Below are 27,316 nucleotides of genomic sequence, written 5' to 3'. Positions count from 1 at the left end.
AGAACTATATCCAGTATGGAGAAAGCAATATCTAATATACTTCAATATGCTAAATACAGCCAAGCTAGCATATTTATACAAGAAAAATATGTCAAGAGATATGGAAAAATTTGCAACAAGTGTTTCAACTTGGAGGAACTATATTTTTTATGGAGCTCAACCACTTCCTCTGTAGAAGAGTAGAGTACAAATTAGACTCAATCATATCATGTGAGGAGGTGTATTCAAATTAATTCCCACTAATATCCTCTTAAAATAATACCCTTGAATAGATAAAATCATCCTAGTAAATATGTTCACCTAAGTAAATTTAAGTCAAGAGTGAAATGGAAAAATATCTATTTACTATAACAACAACCTTTACGTGTAACTTAGGGAGTATAATAATGTAATATGGGTCTGAACTATAAGGCCATGTTAGGTACACATGTATAACTATAATGGAACCTCTAATAACTAGAGGAAAGAGGGAAAATATCATGGGAAAATCTATCCCACAAAGTGGGACATGAATAAAACCAACATGCATAGATGGATGGAGTGATCAAGGCCTCCTCATTATGAAATATTATTAATAACAATTCATACCACACAATGAAAAGGGGGGGAGAGAATGATTTATTTGTGTTCAATACTTACAAACTTAAAACTTAATCAAATCATACACAAAGAATATAATAGTTCATAACAAGATAAATATCAACACCATAACTCAATTAATTTTACTTTCTAGGAAAACCTTGTTAAGGGAAAAGTCCTATTGGGAATGATATACACATGAGCATGTATTGATATAAAAAAATAAGTCTTATAGGAGTCTTGAACCTATTATGTTTTGATACAATACATTTAGTGCATGTATCCCTATGAAAGGACAAGTTACTATTAATGTATTGAATCCCTACTAAAATGTCTCCAAACCTATTAGGAATTGATGAGAAGATGATCACTACTAGAACACACTTCCTAAGGATAGATGGTTAAATACACTAAGGAATACTCAATATCTAAAATGAGAAGGTTAAGGCCTCATTCAAGGATTTAAGAAACCAAACAATAAACTAACTAATGACAAAACACCTATTTTAATAGTTTGAATGAAGCACACTTATTATATTAACAAATTCCACTTAAACCTCTTCCAAAATATCTAAAAATTCTTCATCTCTACTCTAATCTCCACAATCAATGTTTTCACATATAATCACCCAAAAATGGCTATCTAGACTATGAGCCCCCTCTCTACCATTTTTACTCAACTTATCTATTTCTTATTCTTGATCAAATCAACACTTTTCTATTTATTCGATTAAAACCTATCATTTGACCTCCTTATCCTAAGTCTCTTATTTAATTGAAATAATTTTCTACCTTTTAATTAAATAAAAATCCCCAAAATGTTAAGTGTGCACATGAAAAAAATTATTCCTATTTTAAATATAAGAAAAATTTGCTTTTGTCTCACATGAGGGGTACACTTTCAAAGGTGGGTGGAATATTTATTCTCCTCCACACATTTTTTTCCTCTTAAACTCCACCACTGATCTTTCTTTAGTGATATTCTTGTGCACATGGATCACTTAAGGCTCATTCTCCACCCTTGATTTTTCCTCTTAATCTCTACTCTCCATTTCTCTTTAAAAGGAGGCTCTCTCCTCACACTCTCATATCATTCTACTTTATGTTAATGTTATGCTATAGGTTTTCTTATACCTTTTGGTACATTTGGAGCATTGTTGCATTCTTAGATTAGTCTTCATTTTCCTTTCATCATGGCATACTTTTATTAGCTTAGTGTCATTTATGCTCTAGCTTAGATCACATAGCATAACTAGGAGGATCTTGTAACTCTCTTTGTTAGATCTTGCATTTGAATTGCACTTTATTGATTCTTGAACATTGGCATTCTTACCTCTACTCTTTGAATCTTCCATTCTATGGTGCACCTTGCAAGGGTTGCTTTAGCTAGGTTCATTTGAGAGCCACCATCTCATATCTCTTTCATTTCATAGATAGGAAGCTATATGAAACCTCTTGGGATGCTCTTCATCATGGATATTCTCATGAATACTGGTCTATAGAAGTGTGACACTTTTATGTGCACAAAACATACAACTTCATCCAATATCTTAAATCTAAGAAAATTGCTTTTCTTTATATAAGTTATAACTAATAAACTAGGTAGGCTTCTTAGGACTTCCCAAATGCACAAATAAATAAATTGACCATATTGAGATGCAGAAGACACCTTATACAATTAAGAAAAATTGCCATATCCATATTATACACCATGATCTATAATTAATCCCTACTACATAAAACAACATGCTACATCATCTTGTCAGCTCCGAAAAGAAATAATCCATATGCCATACACTAGAAATAGTCACAACATGAACCAAGTGACTCATAAATATTGAAGCATGCAATATTATGAGTCTTTTATCAAGCTCTATTATTGCAAACCTTAATTTCATCTCACTAACATGCTATATGCAAAATGCAATAACTCCCTCTAGCATTATTCTCCTTCATTGATCTCCAACTAGTGTTCACTCACTCAAAACATCACACTTAAAGGGTTGGCAACATAGACATAAGGTCTATACTCATCCTTCAACACATATGTAGCCTTAGATACTCAAGATTTTTTTTCATTGTTTGTACTATTTTGATCCATAGCTTAGAACACACAAAATCTAACTCTATCTAACTCCATTATGAAACTTTTGAACATATGTTGATATGAATGAAAAAAGTAAATGCAAGAAATAATTTCAAATCCATGTTATAAAAAAAATCCATCTAACTTTTAAAACACCCTCCTTTGGCATTGATGGAAAGATATGTATTAAAAATCATCAATCAAAAAGTAACATCTTAACATAACTTCCTAAATATCCTCAACAAAGATCTCCCTTAGACATACTCATTCTCCACTAGGAAATGCTTCCCATAGATGGATATTTTTCACATGGTCTCTCCCCTTTTGACATCAATGAAAAGAGGTTCCAAGTAATGTTAAATTTATTAAAAATACCTAAAATAATATTTCTACTTGTGCTATAGATCTATATAATTCCTCTAAACTAGGTAATATACCAACTACCAAAAGTAAAATAGTGCATCACAAAGAACTAGGAACAAAATCTGATCAAAAAATAACTCTCAAGATTATCTCTATATAATGTGATTACTCACTTGAAGAGTGACACCAAGCATCAAGTTCAGGTGTACAAATATGCTCTTTTAACTTCTAGACTAATGTATTCTTGTATAAATTTATTTTCACAAGGTGGAGCCTTTACCCCAAGGATATATCTAAAATATTCAAAGGCTTATTTACACAAAGGATTAGTAAAGATATATTCAATCTTAGAGCTTATTAATTTCAATATCATTTCCTTCTATGTCATTTTCTCTCTTAGGAAATGATACTTTATTTATATATTCTAATTCTTAAAATGTATCATTGGATTCTTCGATAAATTGATAATGTAGTATTAAATTGTAATGTATAACTATTGGTTCATCAAAAGTTATACCAATTTCCTTTGACATCTTCTTCTTCCCTATCAATTATTTATATTTTATTTTGCAATAGTTGCATTCCTTGCTTCAACAATAGACAAATATATAAATATTTCTTCTTTCTCAAAAAAGTAACCAATCTCTCACCAATGAAGAAGGCTCCTCTAGTAATACTTCTTCTATCATTAAGATTACCTACCCAATGTGCATCAGTGTAAGCATACAAGATGAAATCTGTAGATCCATCATACCATAGACCATAATCTAAAGTTCCCTGAAAATATCTGAAATTTCTTTTTATAGATGATAAGTGTTTTTCTTTGGCTCTTCTTCAAATCATGTAACACTTTTAACAACATTAGATATGTCTATCCTATGTGTGTTAGTTAATTTTAATTAGATGAATCATTAGTAGAAGTAAACTTACATCCTATCAACATAAGAGTACATACTTCTTTACATTTTCTCATTCCAAACTTTACCAACAAGTCCTTATGATACTTAGTTTGTAATATAAAGATTCCATTCTTATTATAATTTATTCATAAACAAAGAAAGAAATTTAATTCTCCTTCTATAAACATTTCAAATTCACTCTTTATCTCTTTAGCAAAAATGTTTAGAGGGAATTTGAATCATAATAGCATAATATTTGTAACCAAATGAAAATACAAATATAGTAGTTGAAAGCAAATAAAAAATATAAAAAATATATAGAGTACTAGAATGTATTATTTTCCCAATAAAGATCACAATAAATATTCAAAAATTTAAAGCCTTTGCTTGTGTCTTTACAATTAACATTGAAAAAGGACTCAAATTTAAGTGAGTTGCAAACTCCTTTTGTCTAAATGATACAAGAAGTTTCTTCCTACATTAGTTTCTAAAATAAAATGAAGTTTTATGAGATGATAAATGAAATTTTCCACTTTCTTAGTGTCGTAGTTTATTTTCTCACTCTAACAAGTGATGCGCTCTTGTAATTATTTTATGTTGGAAAATTGGTCTATTCCTCGGAACATAAATCTAGCCCTAATATTATTATGTTAATAACTTAGTCATGCAATTGTAAATTTGTTAAATAACGTAAATAATAAAGGTATATTTCAGATGAGCTAATATTTTTAATCCTTTTTTGACATTAATTTGAAGTATATAGTTGATTTAAACATTCTAGCTCAACTTATTCACACTAAGAAAAAGGTTCTTACTAATTAAATTTATAATGGTATTCATATGGGTATAATTTATAACTAAATATGACTCTTCTTACTTAGATCTAAAATATTACAAATTATTCTTTCTTACCTAGATCTACAATATTACAAATTATTCTAACTCTTTTGAAAAAAAATTAATGTTTCTTTTTCACTTTTACCTTTGTGATAAGGGTTATAAAACCTTTTTCCTCCTTTAAAATGGGATCATTAAGTTCATGAAAAGTTAAAGTGTTGGTATCTAGTGATTGTTGATGTTGTAAGCTTTAAACATTGATTGTAATTTTGCAAGTTATGTTTTACCCTCAAATCAATTAACTAAGGAGTTTGGAAGGAAAACCTCATTCTATGGGGATTGGGAACTATAACCCTTTAATTGGGGAATGAGGGAAGAGCTCATTTATGATTTTGAGAGTGGCACACTTAGTAGAAGCTTCTTGGAACATTGCTTGATTAACTATGATTTTGGCATGTAAACTAATTTTTTTGAATTACCTAAAAGGTTTGATAAAGAGTTAATATTTAATCCAACAAGACATTAGATTAAATGTATTTATGTGGATCCTAATCAGACTTGGAGGTTAAATTCTCCCTACTTCATTTAGCATGATTTCTCCTCATATTATTCTATGGCTTCAGGGGAACTGCCCCAAGACAAGGGATCAAGAGGCAGCACCCCTTATGGGGTCCTAGGAAAGAGTGGGATTCTATTGGATGACTTATTCTAGCCCTAATTTTGTAAGAGAAAAAAATCTTGTATAAAATGACTTAGGGTTAGGGTTTTCATAATGTATGATGAGATTGTAGCTTCTTGCAATAGTATTCAAATATAACACATTGCAGATTTTGATCGAGTTGTAATCACTAGATAATAAGAATATTGGACTCATTGTTTAGTGGATGTAGCTAAGGGATTGGGTGACCCATGTTAAAAAAATTCGTCTTACATGCTCTTCTATGTGTTTTATTATTTTTTGATATTGGATATATTTGTATGTAATTATTATTTCCATCTTGATAATCCTAACGTTATATTTTTATACTTGCTAGATAATGAAAATAAAGTGGACACTTGTTTCTTTATGAATGTAGCCTACATTAGTAACTACATGAATTATGTTTTCCATTTTCTAAATATTTTGATTTATATTATTTTTTACATTTTTTTAAATACATTTTTGTTGCTCTAGTCTACTTTTTGTCAAATAATTAGCATCAAAGCCATGTATTTTAATCACTTTGTAGGGAATTTTAAAATTGAAGTGTAACATTATAGACTAAAATCTTACATTCAATTATTCCATTAACCAAAATAATTACTTACATATGATGTAAAATAAAGATCATATATAATAGAAATGGCATTTCCTAATCTAGATGGAAAGACAAAGAATATTATAAATTGAAAAGATGTGAAATAAAACATATTTTATAGAATCTTTTTATGAATAATATAGCTTTTTTTTTTCTGGCTTTAAAATATCAAAGGAAACTAAAACAATAGACCTGATTTTGGCACTGGATAAAATGTATGAAAACTACATAGCTTTTAACAAGGTATTTATTGTGAATAAATATTAACTAATAGTATGCTAGAAGGTGGTTCTATTGTTGATCATTTAAATAAGATTAATATAGTCAATTATCAATTAACTGGTGTGAATGGAACTTAGCTTTAAAGGGGCAATGTTTATTATCTGACATTGTGAATAAATAATGTTACAAATAGAGAGTTCATCCTTATTTTATTTTCAAAAAATACAACTTAAGAAGATCACAATTTTGATGACAAGAACAAAATCACCACAAGTCAACAATCACACCATAATAATATCAACTATGTAGAAATATTAATCTAATAAAATATTTTTAATTTATTAAAAATTAAAAACTAGATATGAATATATTGAGTACTTATCATAAGTTAGACATAATAATACTCTTTTAAGGTTAATATAAACCATTTGAATGAAAAAAGCAAGAGCATACCATTTCCATTAAAGCAAATAAAATAGGAATACCACAGGGTACGTACATAGATAATTGATAGACTTTAACAAATATTGAAAAAAGATTGGCACACTAAATTTTATTGGGAATAAAGCTTATAAATGTTTTTGGATATATGTATAGAATTATTTGTGAAAGTGAACCAACAATTAGTGGTCAACAATAAAAATCCTAACAGTTTAAACTATAGGAATTGATAACTAAGAATCATACGAAACCAAAACAAGAACACCATGAGAATATCCTAACACAAAATCAATAATTCAGCTACCACCAAGCTTCTTTCTAATAGTCTCCACATCTTCAACGTCGATCTGGAATGACTTTGCCAAAACACTGCTTGGAATTGCAGGAGTGGAAGCGAAAGTGGCCAAGGGAATGGTTTGAATACCAGGATTCTGACTGTTAAGAGCCGATATAAGAGAGACGGGGCCATTTCCTATGTTCTGAGCATAATGCACAAGGGCCTTGGGAAACACAAAAACATCTCCTGCCTTGATTTCTACAGAGAAAAGCTTGTTGTTGGTGTCAACAAACCCTACATTGAGTTTTCCCTCCAAAACGTAGATTATTTCAGTGGCTCGTGGGTGTGTGTGAGGAGGAAGTATTCCTTCCACTGCCAGATCTACTCGAGCCATTATTATCCCAAGTGTGTTTATGCCGGGGAGAACGTTTGCTGTTGTGGAAATCACACTCAATCCGAATATATTGGCTGACGTATTTCCCTCACTGCTCAAAATGGATGAAGTAAAGTGCTTTGCAGAAGCCTTGGTGGGATCTATACAAGGCAGACCGTTCATAAAAATGGTAGAAGATGAAGTGTCTGCTACGCAGAAATCTTGCAATGGGTCTGGATCTGCCGTTATTGTGGGGACTAGTAAAACTAAAAGTAGAGAAGCACAAAAGTATGCCATTGTGAATTTGAATAAGCAGAGAGTAAGTTATGACAAGATTAATGAGATTATTGCCTTGTGGGATCCTACATTTATAGGAATTGCTTGATGATTTTGCAATTACGTACACGTCTTCTCGTCCATTTGAAATATCATAGAGTGGATATTGTCAGCATAGAGAACAGAATAAAGATTATACGCGTCCCTTTCCATACTGCACTTTAGCTTTCTTGCATGCGCCTCAATTCGCACCGCATCTTGTTATTTGCATATTCAAACTTGCTGGGTCTGTTTGGTTGCGGAATAGGAATAGCTATTATGGAATAAAAAATGGGTTATGTATTTCTGTTTTCTGTTTGGTTCAGCCAATATTTAATGGGGAATTTACTGATCTTAAAACTTATGTTTTTTAAAATAAATAAAAGTAGAATAGGAATACTTAGTCCAATAACACCTATTTGAATGGAATTGCAAAACCTCATTTTTGGACCAAAATTAGAATACGTATTCCTATTTTACTTCATATTCCAATTCCAATATGATGCATTCAAACGAAGAATTCAAAATTTTAAGAATTTATATATACCTATTCAAATTGTATTCCCATTGCCAAACGAACAGTATTCCCTGATCTTCACTGACTGATTTGAGATCAGACAAAATGGTTGGTTTTCATTCTCGAATGATCTCAAATTTGACATGTAAACTCGCATGGGTCCAAATGTAGGCAGGAAAAGTACAACAACTACGTGATGTTGATCGAATTATTTGGTGGATTAAATTGGTTGATTACTTCAAGTTCAACATTCCATGTATCGTGATATTAATTCATTTGACAAGACAAAATGGTTACGTTTTTGTTTAGATTGAAATCAAATTCAATGTCCAATTCAATTGTAATGTCATATTTATGGTCCAAATATATATACCAAAGCTTATACAAATGTGTAAGATTGCTAACTTATTGCCTAACTTATTTGACTGGAGAAAATTGTTGTGTTTTATTGTGAGCTGAGAACAAATTCAATTTTTATTATAACATTATTCTTATGTTATAAAATCATATGTTCAAAATTAATACAGCTGTATGGTTTTGACTCATTCATTTGAATGAACAAAATGGCTGTTTTGTTTTGAATTGGAAATCTGATCATGTTCAACATGCAATTTATAATAATATTATATTTGTAATTCATATCCATATCACAATAACTATTATAATTATGTATGATACATATAATCTCGATTGACTCATTTAATTTGACTAAATTGTTGTGTTTTCTTTTTATGTTTAGATCATGTTCTAAACACCTTAATAATATTATATTCTTAGTACAAATTGATATGACAAAAAACTAATTTAATAGTGCTGATATTAATATTCAACGTCCAAATGCATATGGCAAAAATCAATACAACAATATGGCCTAAGGAACACATTTGATGGACTAAATGGTTATGTTTTATTGTATTTGCTAGAGGCACATACTATTGCAATCGCTTGTGCATAACGAGTTATTATTTTTTTCTACTTCAACCAATGAAATGTAAGTATTTTTATAATTAATTTAATCTTTTGATTTTTTCTAATGTTTATATGTCAAATCTTAATTTCTAAAATAATTTAAAATATTTTATTTTAGTTAGATTGGTTCATATTATTTGAGTCTATATTTAAGGAAGAAATATATATAAAATATGAAACACATAAGACTTATATCAAACTCATAAAACTTATAAAATTATTTTTTGGCTATAATAGTTATATATTATAAATTAAAAAATATTTTTATGTTAGAAATATATATAGTTTGAATGATAATATTTTTTAGAAATTATTATTTTCAAATATTTAAATATGTTTGAAGATAGTTTTGCTCATAAATAAATATTGATTAAATTATATTAAATTAACATCATTACAATTGACTATTAAATTTTTATTCTTAAACTATTATAACTTACCTCAACTCATTATTTTTTAACTATTATATTTTTAATCTTAAACTATTACAACTTCCGGCAAGTGCAAGTCATTATGTGACACTTGTTTTAAATTGATGTTTTAAATTGAGATGAAATAACATATACATTATTCACATTCTAAATTTTTTTTTGTTAAAAAGATTATAATAATATGATTTTGACTAACTCAATGAAAGTGACAATATATTTGTATTTTATATTAGACAGGAGATCACATTGAATAAGAATCTTTTATAATATTATATCCATGGTCCAAATTTGTAACACAAAAAATAATACAAGTATAGTGAAAATAAAATAAAGATATTTTAAATATTTATCAATATTAAACATCAAATAATATAAATAATATTTTTGTCATGTCAAAGATCTTTACAGTTCACAATTACCTAACAACATTAATTTATCAAAATAATTGAAAAGAAAATAGCCAACCAACATTATATCAACTACATTGCATACAATCAAACTTGTATGGAATACACATTTCATACCAAACACTTTTAAAAAACTATGACTATAAATTTCTTCTTCATAAAATGTTATTAATATACATTAGATAATTAAAGAAATTTTGTAGAAAATAATATGAATATCTAGTAAGAATTTAATTTTTGAATCGGTCATTTTATCTTCCATAACACATAACCGTTAGAATTATATTGCTCATCATACTACATATATGAGCTAGCATCCACTACCTGTCATATGATTTTTTTATGGCTAAGTAACTTATTTTAATAGCTTTCATTTTATGTTAGAAAAAAATTAGCTATCAATTTTTTTACTTTAATTTTTTTTTTCAATTTTTTTTTAAATTTAAATATTTTATAAATTAGAAAACAATTAATATGAATTAGTAACATATAAAAAGTTTTTATGAACTTAGGAAAGAGAATCGATCTTGGGTTTAAGTCTATTCAAAATCAATATATAGCAATAATTAATTTCAATAAATAATAATAAATAAATAATACTCAAGGCTACCAAATTTATTTTTTTATGAACTTGTACCTTTAAATTAGTAATATTTAGAACATCTCAAATAAAATAATCAAATTTCTAAATTCATAAATTCAAATTAATATCAATATATAAAAAATAAAAAAGAATAAAAAAATATTGCATAATTATATTTGTAAAGGGCTAAAACTAAGTTTTTAAAATTTATTTTATTATATTTTAACAAGATAAATGTATAATAATCAAAATAGAAACACACATATATAAACATAGAAATAAGTTTTTATACAAACATATATAATATAAAATAAGATAGAATTGTGATATATATGATACATGTCATAAGATTATATATATATATATATATATATATATATATATATATATATATATATATAAACTAAAATCTTAGTGACGCTTTAGTAATAAATTTAAATGTCATATTGATAGTTTTGTAGTTAGCCTAACAATGCATATAGTCTAACAAATTTCTAGCATGTCATATATAGTCCAATATGACCATCAAATTCCAAGTCTGGGTAACATAGCTATGCACATACTAAGGTCTGGGTGGCATAGCTATGAACACACTAATTTTTTGAAGTATGACTAAAACTATACAAATGAGTAGATGAGATATTATTATTCATTGCTTCTGACTACATAAGAGCGGAGTCCAAAAAATAAAATAAAATATTAAACTATGCCAAATGGAATGAAACATAAAGCATATTTTAACCACCTTTAAGCTCAACAATTTTATAATAGTGGAATCAAATCATACATGTTCTAACAAATCAAATATGTAAAATTGTCAAATTAACAAACTAGTTAAAGGATTTGATTTCAAAGTAGTTCATGTTTGTGAGAATGTGAGGCTTTGCCCCGATCCATCGTAGCACATCTGATACATTTTTATTTTGATACATTATGTCTTGATATGCCAAGACATTATCTGATGGACTAGACATTATTATATTATTTTATGTCATGTGATGTTTTTCTTTAAAATTCTTAATCATGTTATTTGATATTTTATAAGCATGCATAATAATGGTGTAGTACAGTGAATAAATTTAGGATTAGAAATATGATTAATACTTTAATTGTGCAATTTTTCATGATCAAATATGTGCGTAGAAATGAGGAAAAAGTTATTTAATTGAAAGATTGATGTTTTGATTAATGTAATTATCTAGATTAATTTTAAATGTATACATGTCATTTTTCTTGAACTACTGATGTGTGAATTGAGTGTGCAAGATTATTAGCCAAGAAATCTAATGGAGAATCAGTAATCAACCCTATGTACAATTTGTGAAACCTATGGTTGAGTCTAATGGAAGATGCAAACCTCATTGTTTCATATTTTATTTGTATTATAATCTAAATGTGTGTATCATTCTGTAATCATAAAGTGTTTAATGTTATGTAATAGTGAATATTATGGTGTCAATTGATACTCATAATTTGGATATATGCATAATGTTAATCAGGGTTTCATTTTGGAATGATCTCAAATTTGATATGTTAAGTCATATGGGTCCATATGTTGGTAGGAAAAGTATAACAACTATATGATCTTGATCGAATTATTTGGTGGATTACATTGGTTGATTACTTCAAGTTCAACATTCCTTGTATCGTGATATTATATCTTCATGGAAAAAGTTGTGTGATCTTTAGTAATTCATTTGGCAAGACAAAATGGTTATGTTCTTGTTTAGATTGAAATCCAATTCAATTAAAACATCATATTTATGGTCCAAATTAATATAGCAAAGCTTATACAAGTGTGTAAGATTGCTAACTTATTGCCTTACTTGTTTGACTAGAGAATAAAATTAAAGTGTTTTATTGTGAGAAATATAGAAAAGTTTATACAAATGTGTAAGATTGTTAACTTATTCCCTAACTTATTTGAATGGCGAAGATTGTCAGGTTTTACTGTGACCTAAGATCAAATTTAATTTTTATTGTAATAGTATCTTAATGGTATAAATTCATATGTTCGAAATTAATATAGTTGTATGATTGAATGAACAAAATGATTGTGTTTTGTTTTGGATTGGGAATTTGATCAAGTTCAACATTAAAATTGTAATGAAATTGTATTTGTGATTCAAATCTATCTCACAATAACTATTACAACTATGTATGACACATGTAATCTCGATTGACTCATTTGGTTTGACTAAATTGTTGTGTTTTTTTACTGTTGTGATCATGTTGTAAATAACTCAATATATTTTTTTATTCTTAGTCCAAATTGATATGACAAAAAACTAATATAATAGTGTGATCTTGACTAACTCATGCAATGGGACAAAATGGTGTGTTTTGTTTTAAATTGAGATCAAATCAAATACACAACTCATGATAATATTATTCAAGGTCCAAATGCATATGGCAAAAATTAATACAACAACAAATTTTATGGACAAAATGGTTTTATTTCATTTTAGATTGTGATCAAATAAAATATGCAATTTATTACAATACATTAGTCACATTCTAAATTGTTTTGGTAAAAAATACTATAGTGATTAGATTTTAACTAATTCAATGAAAGTGGTAAAATGGTTGTATTTTATATTATATTGGAAATTTTTTTAATTCATTTTTCTTTTATTTTTAACAACTTCCTTTTCTGAAGGACAAATTTAAAGAGCATTTCAATGAATGTGTCTATTACCTTTCCACATTTTTCTATTGGAATATCTTCACATCTATCTAGTTAAAATATCATAATGATAATACTTTCATGTTTTTAATTATGTGTGCATGGCATAGGTTAAAATAGTTTTCACTTGTACATGTGGTGTTATTACCAAGACCAACTATCTTGTACACTTACATTAAAAAAGTTCATTATTTATTTGTGTCTTAGTAGATTAATTAATTAATTTTATTAAAGGTTCATTCATATACATTATTTTTTCTAATATCAACTACCATTCCCAAATACTAATTTGTACATTTATACACTTTATGGTCTATTATATTTATAACTAATGTCTTATCGTTGCATGCAATTATTCGAATACTTAACAAAAATTTAAAAATATTTAAACTCATATTTATTTAATGTATTATAAATAGATGTTAGGGTATGTGCAGGATCATGGTGTGCCAAAAAGTGGCAATCTAAAAAATATGTAGTTTTGAAATGCCTGAAAGCATGTCCTCAATCTACTTAATATCATATTTTTCTTATCTTCATTTCTCATTATTCCTCATGCCATCAATCCAACATTATTTATATCTTCAATTTTTTAATGGAGTATGAAATCAGGAGAACTAGTGAAAAATAATATGGTCCTAGGGTTTCCTTTCCTTCTCAGATCTTGTACCTTTAGGGATGTTTTCATCCTTGTTTGAAGGCATTTAAGTTGATATAAGGATATATTATCCCTACACTTGTTTGAACCTTTCCTTAGTGTTCCCTCTTAGATATAAATTTTCCCTAGTTTGGGTCAAGGGGCATCACTAATTTGGTTTCTATTTCTCTTCATATAGTCTCTTTGTGTTTCATTCTTCTACCTTGCATCTATTGAAGAACATCAAGGGTTCTCTATATATAGTTATTTGGAGGTACTCTTCCCTCAGCATCCTTTACTATTGGCATCCCTTTAATGATGTTTTTGTGGATTTGAATTTAAGTGACACATTTTCTAATTACATGAAGAGTTATCCCTTCCTTATTATTAAATAGGATTTTGATGGTGAAGGTTGGGTTCCTAGAGGGATGGGTGTGAAGGGTTTTTTTAGATTTTTCAAGAGCAGGCTGTTGGGACTTGCGTGTTTGGAATGGTTATTCATGTTCTGCCTTGATCTATTTTTTTAATTGGCATAATGTGTGTTTTTTCTTGATTCTTTTACCTATTTCAATTTTTTTCTTTGACCAAGTGGATGTTGCATCGATGCTGGGCCTATACTTCCTTTTTGATAAGTTGGAATTTATTTGTAGTGGAAGATTATGTCTTGTACTGATCTCTAGATATTATTAGAGAAGGGTGATTTATTACTCTAGAATTTGGTGGTAGCATTCAAGGTTATCTGCCCTAATCCTCCTTTTCTTTAATTCTCTGTCATACATTAGAATGATTAAAATAACTAAGAGGGGGGTGAATCTGTTATCCTCATGTCTGGATGTACCAATTAAACTTTTAACAACTTTAAACAACTTGTTCATACTTCTAAAACCATGCGGCCAATATTAACTTAACTCACTCATCACATCACTGACTCTTTGTTTATTATATGTTGAATAACATAAATAAACAATAGTAAATAACATGCATCATGGAAACAATATTCACACATGTATGAAACTAGGATTTAACGTCAAAACCCAATTTGGGAAAAATCACCAAGAAACATGCGACCACTTTTCACTCTTCTAAAGTGAGATCGGTTAAGAGCCAACCATGTTAAAGGTTACAAAATATACTATTAGGTGTGACAATATTAAAGGATTTAATCACCCTATTTGGTGAACCCACAATAGTGGGTTACACTTTTTTGCCTAAATTGACACTGAACTCTGAATTTTCAAGAAAACATTCACTTTCAAATGGAAATTCCCATTTAACGGTTAGGAATTTGAAGATGAAGTAAACTAGAGTCTTTTAGTATTTTGTGTCTAGATTCTAAATATATATTTTTAATTTTTTTTTTTAAATTGAATTTATTGAATTATTTTTTCTCCTACCAAAATTGGTATGATATCAAAAACTTGATTTTTAAAGAGTGACATTGTTTTTGACACACATAACTTTTTTTATACAATAGATATCAATGTGATTCTTTCGAATTTAGTTTATTAATGTATGCATACCTAAACCATAGAGTCGGTCTTATATCTTTATCGTTAGTATTTCATATTTTATTGTAGTCTAAAGTTGGCATAACACTAATTTAGACATACGTGGCTTTTGACACATGTAACTTATTATATATTTACCCAATTTTTAAAAAGGAAAATTTGATTGAAAGATTACTCAAATAGGAGACCGTACTTATTTTTCAAAATTTTTATTTTTATATTTACTATTTTTTCATGAGCATTGAATATCTCAGTTTATTTTTAATAATAAACCTGTATTTAATTCATGTTACAAAATATATACCTAAAAATTTCAAAAATAACCAAATTCATAGTCATTAGAAAGCTAGTTCAGAGTACTTCAATCATGTAAAATTTCAAGTCTTCAGTGCTCCATTTGAACCTGGTAATTCAGCTCCGAAGAAAAGAAATCATTGAAAAAACTTCAAACTATTCATGTGGGCTTCTATCTAGCTAGTTTCGATAGAAACTTAGTTTCTATCAAATTTTTTTTGCAAACTTTCAATAGAAACTAAATGTCCTAGTTTCTATCGAAACTATTCATGGTTTACACAAGCGGTTAGCAAACCGCTTTCATAGTTTCAATCAAAACTATCAAGGTAGTTTTGATTGAAACTATGAAAGTAGGATCATGCTGACTCCGGCCATAGGTGTGTTTCTCTAGTAGGCTCCTTAGGGTTTTTCCCTAGTCGGCTAATAAGGAGGTTTTTTTTCAAAAAAAAATTTGTATATAAATATGAATTTTATTTTTTACAATTTGCATTTATGTGAAATCAAGTTATTGGCTTTTGAATTGGGAAGAAAGAAATATTTGACAAACTTCAACCTATTTTCGAATTTTGGAGAAAGAATTTACGACATGGGCAATAAAGATAAAAGAGCAAGTAAATATGCACGAAGAAGAACTAAGGAACAAGAAGATGAAAATTGTTAAAAAATGCTAGCAAGATACTATCTTAGATCAGGTACACATCTACAATCTTTTTTCCAATGTATTTAATTAGTTTATTTAGTTAGGATTAGGGTTTAAATCCAATTAGGAATATGATATTTATCTTAAATTAGCATTACTAGATTAACTTAATATTAAGAGTTTATTTGAAATTATGTTCATATTTAGGCCATTAGGGTTTATTCAATTATGTCCATATTTAGTCCTTAGGGTAAATATTACATTATGAATAAATTTAAATTATGAATTTATTTAGCATGGGAATTACCTTGTTTATTCAATTATGTTAATAATTTATAGTCCATTAAGGTTTATTAGATTATGATTAAATTTAAATAAATGAATTTATTTAGGACGTAGTCAACTAGGAAAACCTATCAACATTGGAGAAGGTTCATCCCAAGTTCAAACAAGTACATGTGCATCTCTTGCAAGTATATAATATAGATCTCTCTAGATTTCTAGGTCTCTATCAAACTTTATATCTTTACTTTTTAAATTTAGTGAGCGATATTTCCCCTTATAAACTTACTTGATTTAATTTGTTATATCGTGCATGTGAAACTCTAGTAGATGATGAAAATGTTGGACATGAGGAAATTGAAGATGAAGCAATGGATATTGAAGAAGAACCATCTGAAGGTTAGAAAATTTAATCAAGTACATAATATTTCACTCAAGTTAAACATGTATATATGTATACATATATGTCCCCTAAAGAGATTGTATCTTAAGACTTTGTTTCATTTTTTCTTGTGCAACCCAAGATCAAACAACAAATGAGAATGTTAATTTAGCTTAAAGATTGAAGAGAAAAAATAATCATAGAAACATAGATCATTTAATTGAAATGGATGTGGAAAAATTGAGAGAATATGCTAATCAACCTACACATACTACGAAGAGGAAATTGAATAAAAAGTCTAAAGAAATAATTGCACAATTTGAGAATCTATAACCAATGGAGAAAACTCAACTATTATCAATTTCACTTCTTAAAGATGAATTAAAAGAGCCACTGAGACTATTGGGTATAGATACAAGTATAAAAAAGAGGAGGACTTCTAAACTAGAAAAAGATATTGTTGAAAGTGTTAAGGAAGGGTTACATTCCATTGGGAAAAAAGCTAGATCTGCAGATAAATCCATTGTATGAAGAGTGATACTAACATCTATTTTAAATAAGAAAACATCCCAAAATAGATAGATCTCTTCATTATCATCTCATTTTGGGTATAGTCGGAAGACAATACTACATTATCTAAAAAGGAGAAACAATTTGAATGATAGTACATTAGAAGGCAGTTGGGCACTAACGTGTAGAGCTCCTCAATCTAACATGATTGGGGAAACAGTTAAGGACTTAGTTATTCAATTTTGGATTGATAATACTCGTCCTTCACCAAATAGAAGAGATATCATCAAGCAGAGGATTGGGCCTAAGGAATATATTCAACATGCAAAACATTGGTTGGATGTCACTCAACATGAATTGTATCTCTCATTTTGTAGTTTAAATCCTAACATAAAGATTGGAAAAACAATGTTTGAAAGATTGAAGCCCTATTTTGTGAAGATAAATAAATCTTTTGAAACATTTTATTGTCGATATCATTCTGAATTTTATCTGTACTATGAAGGGTTTCAAAAGATGATAGAAGAAAGTGGTGGAACTTCTCAAAATACTTTTCCTAAACAACCAAGTCAATTCATAACATCAATCTTATGTGATTAACCAAATGATTGTTGAATAGGTGAAATAGATTGCATAAGAGGAACTTGTGAAACATGTGGTAACTTGACTAAATTTCATTTGAGAGAAGAAGATACTAATACGACAAGGATGGTAAAATGTAAGAGATATAAGTACATAAAGTTAAAAACAAAAGCTAGAAAAGAATCAACAAGGTTAGAATATGTAGAGGATGAGATATCAGCTGGAGAATTTATGTCAAATTTTTATAAATTGATTCAACCATATATACACCATTCATTTTTTGCTAAGTGGCAAGCAGAAAAATTTCAAACACTAAGAGAAACTTTCCCACTTGGAACAATTCTATCTATTGTTGACTTTGCAGAGAATTACTCTTTCATATCTCAAAAACAACTTCAAGCAGAATACTACTATACAGAGCAGGTTACTATTATGGTTCAAGTGTCTTATCAACATGCACAAATTGATCTGGATGGTGTGGAAAGTACAGATCAAGCATAAGTCATTAAAAAAGAGAATCACTTTTATATTAATGATGACAAAGAACATGAAACACATTTTGTGGAACATTGTTTTAAGACATTTTTTGAATATTTGAAAACCAAAAACATTAAAATAGAAAAATATTTTGTATGGTTGAATGGATGTGCAGCACAATTTAAATCTACTAGACCATTTTATGCATTATTTAGATATCATCGATACCTTAATATACCACACATTTGGAGTTTTTTTGAGAGTGGAAATGGAAAGGGTGAGCATGATGGTGCAAGAGCTTGTATCAAATGTGCTTTAAGAAAATATCAAATGGACTATAAAGGATATCACATTAATAATGCTCATGATGTGGTTGAGTGGTGCAAAACACATTTTTCGGTGCCAACAAATATAGATAACACATCATCACAAGAAGATCGAGTCATACCATTTAGAGTGTTTTGGGAGGTATCAGGTATATATAAATTAATTTTTTCATATTTTAAAATTGAATCTAAAATTTATATTTAATATGTTACCTTAGATGATCTCTAACTAAATTATGGACCTTGTGTACATTTAGGTGTTGATAGAAGATCAATGCATGCATGCAAGAGGGTAGAGAAGACACAATCTTTGCATTCAGTTATGAGTACAAATAGTAATGTGTCGTCATTGTACACAAGAGAATACTCATGTTTTTGTCCTAATTGTATTGATGAAGACTATGGTGGTTGCATTAATCAAGAATGTGGATATGTGGGTGAATGGACTTTGGTGCCACTAGATGTTATTGATACGAATGAGTTTGAGGAAAAAAACTATGATGATATTCTATTAGAAGTAACCTCATTAGAGGTCTTTAGATCAATCCAGTAGAATGTCACCTTATTTAAAGGATTTACAATATTACTATTAGGTCAAACTTGATTAAAGGATTTTACTGCTACAATGGCTAGAAAGTAATAGATAGGTTTAATTTAGTAAAGTAAAAATCACTTTACAAATTTAGATTTCCATTTGGCTCATTTCTAATTCACTAACTGGACTTCACCGTATACCCCATCTCTGATCTTCCTAACAACTCTTCAAGAAATCACACTTTACCAATTCCTCATTCTTCTCTTGCAACTCTATTCTTTATAGGTTCTCCATAAATTTTCTAATCAAAAAAAATTTAACATCTCTTGCACCTCCTTAAATAGGTAGCTTTGATCTTTTACCACTTAAACATCACCATAGATTTTAGGGTTAGAACAAATTCATTAAATTTGTCCATCATTTTGTTCATCTTCTCCTTTCCTGAAAATTTTGAAAACTTCTCATTAAATCCTTTCCTTAGATAGCTTAACAAGATCAATTTGTGCATTAAATATTGCCAAATCATCAATCCTTATCATTTATGCATTTTGACCAATTTGTAAATTTAACTCTATCAGCCTCAAAACTCAATTCTTTCACAAATTGTTGAGACACTAACACTCAGTCATCACTATTTTCTTTAAATTGGTCATAACTGTGTAGTTTGGTCTCCGTTGATTATGTCTCTCTTGATGTCTACTTCAATTTTCTTCTATATCTTGTTCGGCCCTAACTATCACTCAACTGTCTCTTAAGTTCCTTAGTCTTCTACTTGATTTATTCATTGACCTTGTAAACTAATACTTATTCAAGCTTGTGTTTTTATAAACAACTCTTCTACACTTCAACTCATCCAACTTCTCCATTTAATATAAAGACAAAAAAAATGCACTATCTTTTGAAAGACTAACTGCTTCATGTGCCCATCATAATTCCATCATAGTTACTCCTCTTTACTCAATAACTTTACTAGTTCAACTTGTTATCTCTTTTCAAATATTCTTCATCAATAAAAAAATATGACACTCTATATTGTTAGCAAATATCTTACTAGTAAGGTTTGGCATCAATGACAACATAATAATTTTTCCAATTTTAGTTTCCAAACCCCCTCATTCATTCTCGCTAGTGACCTATTTATGTCAGGTGGTGGATAATACTATATTGTTTTTAATTGGGGTTGATGTTTGTGCTAATGTTACTTATGATTTTTGTCTTTTATTTTCATTTTTATCTTTCTTTCTAGGAATTCATGGTTGGATTTTTCCTTCTTAGGTTATGGGAGATCTTTTCTACCTCTTTCTTTTTATGTGGGACACTTTTTCTACTTTGGCTTATATGATATTTTGTTAGAGGTTGTGTTAGGGGGCCTTACATTCTACATGGCTTGTGTGGATTTTTGTTGTTTGCTGCAAGGAAATTTATTTTATTGAAAAAACACCCATAGAGGTGACCAAGAGTGATATTTTGGTTGTTATTAGAAAGGGTAAATTAAATTAGCTACCTAGCCAACGAAGCATAGAATAGTCATTCATACTAGTTGTATAGCACAAACCAAATGAAGCTTCCACACACATTATTTAATTGCATTAATTTGTAGTCACCTTCCATCATTCACTATCATTCATCCATCATTAATACCAAGTAACCAAAATTGATTTGTAATTTCTATGTATTTAATATAAAATTATGTATAAATATAATAGATTCATCTTGTGTTCAACAAAGCTCATATTTGACCATCTACTCACTACCAATGTTTTCAACTAATATGATCTCTTCCTAGCTGAGCTTAGGTTTTTTTTTTTTTTTAGCCCCAAGATGCCAGGTCTACTAAGGTTTCTTTTTGGGTGGGAATATCTATCCATCATTAATACCAAGTAGCTAAAATTGATATGCAATTTCTATGCATTTAATATGAAGTCATGCATAGATATAATAGATTCATCTTCTTTTCAACAAAGCTCATTTTTTACTATCTACTCACCACCAATATTTTCAACTACTATGATCTCTTCTTAGTTGGGCTTAGGTTATTTTTATTTTTTCCCAAGTCACCAAGTCTACTAAGGTTTATTTTTGGCTAGGAGTAAACTTCCTTCATTCTTCTATCATGTCTATGTACATTGCTACTCATACTTACTCTAAATTTACAAGGTTTGGGTTTCCTTTAAAGAGTTTATAGTCATTTTTAGTATCAATGTTGACAATGGCTCTATAGAGGTTGTTGGTTCCTTGTTCACAAGGTTATTTAAAGATATAAGGTTTGGGGATACATGTCAAACCCTTTGAGATTTCCTAAGGGGATACATTCTCTTGTTACTTTTTCTATTAGGTGTGTTTTTTCTATGATTAGTGTGTCTATAGAGGTTGTTTAGGATGCCTTGTTTGTATTGGTTCTTTTTATGATGGACTTGGACACTCTTAAAGTTTTTCCCATTTCTATGATCATAATTGTTCATAGTGGCTTTTATTGCAAAATGTTGTGGGGATTTTTTCAAGACCTTTTGATTTTTTTAAAGAAGATGACTTGGGGTCCATTCTTAAATGCCTATATGTTATGTTTAGGAGATATTTTGATGTGTTCAGAAACTTTTCTACTCAATGGTTAGTGGCTCTAATCAGAAGCCTCTCTTTCAAAAAGAAAAATTCCTCCTTTCTTGGTCTTAGAAGCCTCACTTTTTTTTTGAGCTCCTCCTTCTTATCTACCTAGATGGCTAGGTATTGGGTTCTTTCTTGATCTATCTAATAAAAACATTCTTTTATAATTTCTTGAAATATTATCATATTATTTACAATTGTAACCAGAGTAATTAGTAAAATTATCTAATATAATCAAAATGCTATGTTTAGATGGTCATACAAAATAAACAACAAAAAATTTATTAGTTAAAGGTGATAAATGTCAAGGAGAAACAAAATCATCAAGACATTGAACTAATACAACTTATTTTATGCTTCAAATATTAAACATACATTATCCATAAAATAAAATATAGATGTAAATCACAAATGTACAACTTTTGAAGTAATTTATTATTATTTTTAAATGTGCTTCAAATTTAAATGATGCATTATACAAGAACATTTGTATGAATCTATAAGAAGGCGAAGAAAGTAAACTTACATAAAAACTCATTAACACAAAGAATTTTTTCATAAATATAGAGAACTCACATTTTTGAAACAAGTAACTTATCTTTATTATTTATCTTGCCATTTCATTTGGTGTAAAATTAAATGATTTGATTAATGTTAAAATTGTACTAATGAAAAGAAAGAAAGAAAAAGACAACGATTATGTATTTGTAAGTGTATATATATATAAGTGCTTGTATGTATATGCATGCATATTTTTAAAGTATATTTACATTTTTTTTTTTTAGTTAAGGGTAAATTGGTTGAAATAATATTAGAAATTTTTAGATTTCTTTAAGATGCTGATTTATTTATATGAACATAATAATGAAGTTAAAAATTTTTATTATTATAAGGGAAAAGTATAAATTGCACTATTCTAATTGTGAATTTTTCAATATCTAATTCATTTTTCTTTACAACTATCAAATGAATAAACATTTTTTTGATATTATATTCTATTTAAAATTATACACAAATCACATCAATGTTCTTTCATTCTTATAGATCCATTAAACTTAAATTAGAAGAAAATCTAGATCTAAGAAACCTTGACAACAAAATATTTAGATGTATTTTATATATAATTGTTGAAATATATATATATATATATATGAACTTTAAACTAGATTAATGGATTTTTATCTATGATTATCAAGCTTTAGGAAAAGATTAGTCATTGGACTCGTAGATATCTTTCTACTGTTGCTCGGGTTACTCTTGTTCAATCTATTATTCAAGCTCTTCCTACTTATAGAAGCATGGTTTAGGCTGCTCCTATTTAATTTCTCAAGGAGTTTGATGCTCTTTCTTGGAAATTCCTTTGAAGAGGTAATTTTTATCTAGAACTAAATGGAGTTTGATTAGCTAGGAGACTATTTACAAGCCTAAAAAGGAGGGTGGTCTTGGATTTTTATCAGCTCTCTTGAGTAATCAAGCATTGGCTACTAAGCTTTATTGGCGATGGTGCTCTAGATAACATCAACTTTGGACTCATATTATCACCCATAAATATTTTAGTGGTGCTGATCCTTGCTCTATTTTTGCACTTCCTCTTGAAGGTCATGACTCTATGGTCAGGCATACTCTGAAGATAGGTGCTCTGTTAGTCAAGAGAGGTATTTTCTAGATATGTAAGGAAGGCTCTAAGGAATTGTTTTGGTCTAATGCTTGGGATGGATTTCCATCCATATTATCCACGTAACCTCATCTTCAAACTCTCTATGATTCTTTTCATGCTATTGGATGGGATAAAGTGGCTCATTACAAGACTTCTTATCAATTGGGACCTATTGTTGGTTACAGATGGAATCACTCTTCTAATTGGCCTTCTAGAGGCATAGATGTGGATCGTCAGCAACTTTCTTTGGATTTTGGCCTCTAGGAAGTGTTTCTCTCTACTAGGACTAGATTTTTTGGCTTGGGGAGGTACCTTGTCTGGCAAATATCATGTCTCTGCTGGGTATCAAAAGATAACTAGACAATTATTCGGGGATGCTGAGGTCCCTTGGTGGAAGCAAGTTTGGAGTAAATTTTCTTGGTCCAAGTGCAATTTTTTCATGTGGCTAGTGGCTCACAACCACTATCTTACATGGGATAATCTTTATAGACATGGATTTCAGGGCCCATCTTATTGTATTTTGTGTGGTAATGGGGAGGAGTTTACCTCCCATGTTTTCTTCCATTGCTCCTTTTCTACTGAGTTATGGCACCTTTGGTGGAGTGCTTAGGGTTGCTCTTGTAGTCATGCTTCCTCTTTACTTGAGTTCTAGATCCGCTTGTGTAGTTCTCTCTCTAAGTCTTCTCCTCTACATGTTGCTTGGATTGCTGACTCATTGTTCATTCTTTGGCATATCTGGCTAGAGAGAAATCATCGAGTCTTCCAAGATGTTCAGATTCATGTTATGCATCTTTGGTGGAAGATCTCATATTCTCTTTAGGAAAATATTCAAGTAAAGTGTGCACTAGATGGGGGTATGGATCCGACTAATCTTGCTATATATAATCATCTCAATTTTCATCTTCAGGATGGGGTTACTACTCAATGGTATCAAAGAGTGCCCAAACATTGTTGGTAACAAGGGAAAGGATGGGTGAATTGGGAGGGGCATTGGAATCTTCCTCCTCACAGAGTTCTGAAAATTAACACCGATGGTTCTTCCCAAGGGAATCTAGGCCTTGCTGGTATTGGGGGAGTGACTCATTGCAATTATGGTGAAGTTCAATTCTTTTTCTCAATGCATAAGGGTGACCATACCAACAATCTCATGGAGGCTAAGGCAATTTTATATGTTGTGGAACAATTTTTATATGGGGATAGTGTGAGATTATCTATGAGTCTGGCTCCTAGGTGGTGGTGAACCTATTTTCCTCACAGGAGCTTGAGGATGTTAGTTGGTAGTTGGCCACTATTGTTAATCAAACTCTTCTCTTTTATAACTCACTCGAGTTCATTAGGTTTACTTACATTCTTTGTGAATGGAATAGAGTTGCTGATTGTTTAGCCAAATGGGCTTCTGGTCATGCTCCGGGCTAGAATATTATGAATATGGGGCAATTTCCCTAGGATCTATTACAAAAATTTAATGAACTTGTTGCTCAGGATAGAACTCCTTGTTGAGCTCCCCTTCTTGTAATCCTTTTTATTTTGATAAATTTTTACCCCTCTTTTTTTCCAAAATATCAACATTGTAAAAAGTAGATTTGAACGCAAGACCTCTCGAATGAGAGGCTCACAATTTATTGATGCTTGTAGACTCTCACCTTCAATAAGATAGATTATTGTTAAATAGAAAATACATTATAAAATTAAATTATGATACGACCATAAAAAATATTGCAATGAGAACTAAATGTACCCAATCATTCTTATAAAAGATAATAACATTGACTACTATTCATAAAAAATAAATCAATAAATTTAACTTAAAATAATTATATTATTAAATTTACATAATAATATTAAATAGATTATCATCAAGTTATCGACTAAATCTATCAATCAGATTTTCACAATCCTGATTGATGCGTATACTCGTTCTCAAATAGATTCAATAACATTTCAGATCAATGACCAATGAACAATTGCTGACTAGCAAGCGAAAAAAACAGATCACCACACGATCAAAGAACAAATGTTCATTAACAAACAAAAACATAGCACCAAGCTGCTGCCTGGGAGTAGTTTTTTGATAATTGAGAAAAAAAAGGTTTAAAAGGCAGGTTATTGAATGGGGTCAGAATTTCGCAATAGAAAATGAAAGACTTAGCTGCCACCAAGCTTTTTCCTGATAACATCCACATCCGTATCCTTAATCTGAAATGCCTTGGCCAAGACACTGGTTGGAATTGCAGGCTCTGAAGCAAAAGTGGACACGGGAATGGTTTGAATACCCGGATTCTGGCTGTTAAGAGCCGCAATGGCAGAGACGGAGGTCTTTCCAATGTTCTCTGCAAAATGCACAAGTGCCTTTGGAAACACAAAAACATCTCCTGTTTTGATCTCTGCAGAGAAAAGCTTGTTGTTGGTGTCAACAAACCCCACTCTAAGATCGCCTTCCAGAAGGAAATATATTTCAGTGGCTCGTGGGTGCGTGTGAGGAGGAAGTATTCCTCCCACCGAAAGATCTACTCGAGCCATGATAATCCCGAGTGTGTTTACGCCGGGGAGAGTTTGTGTGTTTGCCGCAGTCACACTTAGTCCAAATGGATTGCTCGATGCGTTTCCCTTTGTGTTCAAAACTGATGTAGTGAAGTGCTTTGGAGAAACTTTGGTGGGGTCGATACAAGGAAGGCCATTTGTGACAAGTGTGGAAGATGAAGTGTCTGCTACGCAGAAATCCTGCAATGGGTCTGGCTCTGCAATTATTGTGGGGATCAGGAAAAGCAAAAGTAGAGAAACCATAATGGATGCCATTGTACTTTTGGAGAAGAGCAGAGAGAGTAGATTGGAACAATATATTGATCTTGATCTTGATCTTCTTGGTGTGTGTATATATATGTTGGATATGTTGAGCTGCACCATCCATTAGACTGCAGATTATGGTGACCCAAACATAGAAGATTTTGCTTCTAATTTGAAGGCTTTTGCAACGGTTTTGAAGCTTTATTTGGTATCAGAGCCGTATTTGAAGGACCTTATAAAGAGCTAAACGGCATTCCTTTATTTTTGGACATTCAGTGGAAGGTCTTTAATCAGTCGATTTGTTAGTATAATATATTTTGATTTTGTTTTTATCTTTACATTGAGTGATTCAATAACTTAGTTCGTTTGGTTGTGGGAATATAAATATGCAAATAGAAATACTTATTTTCGAATAGAAAATGGGGGTATGTATTTCTATTCTTGTTTGATTCAGCCAAAATTTGATTGGGAATTCACGGACCTGAAAATTTATATTTTCTAAAATAAATAAAATTGGAATAGGAATACGTATTCCTATTCCACCTATTTAGGTAGAATAGAAAATGCTCATTTTTCAGTCAAAATTGGAATACATATTCCAATTTTATTCCTATTCCAATTCTGATTTGGTACATCCAAACAGAATTCAAAATTTTAAGAGTTTACATATGCTTGTTCCATTTGTATTCTCGTTGCCAAACAGACCCCCTTATTTGGATTAGGACAATGGAAGATAGGGGAAGTGTGTAATTATAGATAACAAATCATAGAATCTTACATAGAATCTTAATGGCCAAACCTAGGATTGTACATGGCAT

The 27,316-nt window shown here is 29.8% G+C and overlaps 1 protein-coding gene and 1 pseudogene across 1 annotated transcript; both read right to left on the bottom strand.

Annotated features, from left to right (window-relative positions):
- Positions 1-6,811: 6,811 nt before the first annotated feature.
- Positions 6,812-7,895, bottom strand: LOC149576596 (germin-like protein 1-1 pseudogene; annotated as a pseudogene).
- A 17,964-nt stretch (positions 7,896-25,859) lies between these two features.
- LOC149576595 (germin-like protein 1-1) lies at positions 25,860-26,510 on the bottom strand. The gene has a single exon (XM_089817148.1). The coding sequence runs from the start codon at positions 26,508-26,510 to the stop codon at positions 25,860-25,862; it is 651 nt and encodes a 216-aa protein (XP_089673274.1).
- Positions 26,511-27,316: the final 806 nt, after the last annotated feature.

The sequence above is a fragment of the Cupressus sempervirens genome, chromosome 1 (genome assembly GCF_028749045.1).
Source record: "Cupressus sempervirens isolate cs-2001-9-10 chromosome 1, ASM2874904v1, whole genome shotgun sequence".
Taxonomy (NCBI): domain Eukaryota; kingdom Viridiplantae; phylum Streptophyta; class Pinopsida; order Cupressales; family Cupressaceae; genus Cupressus; species Cupressus sempervirens.
The sequence above is the reverse complement of the archived record's forward strand: the minus strand, read 5'-3'. Positions and strand labels throughout refer to the sequence as shown.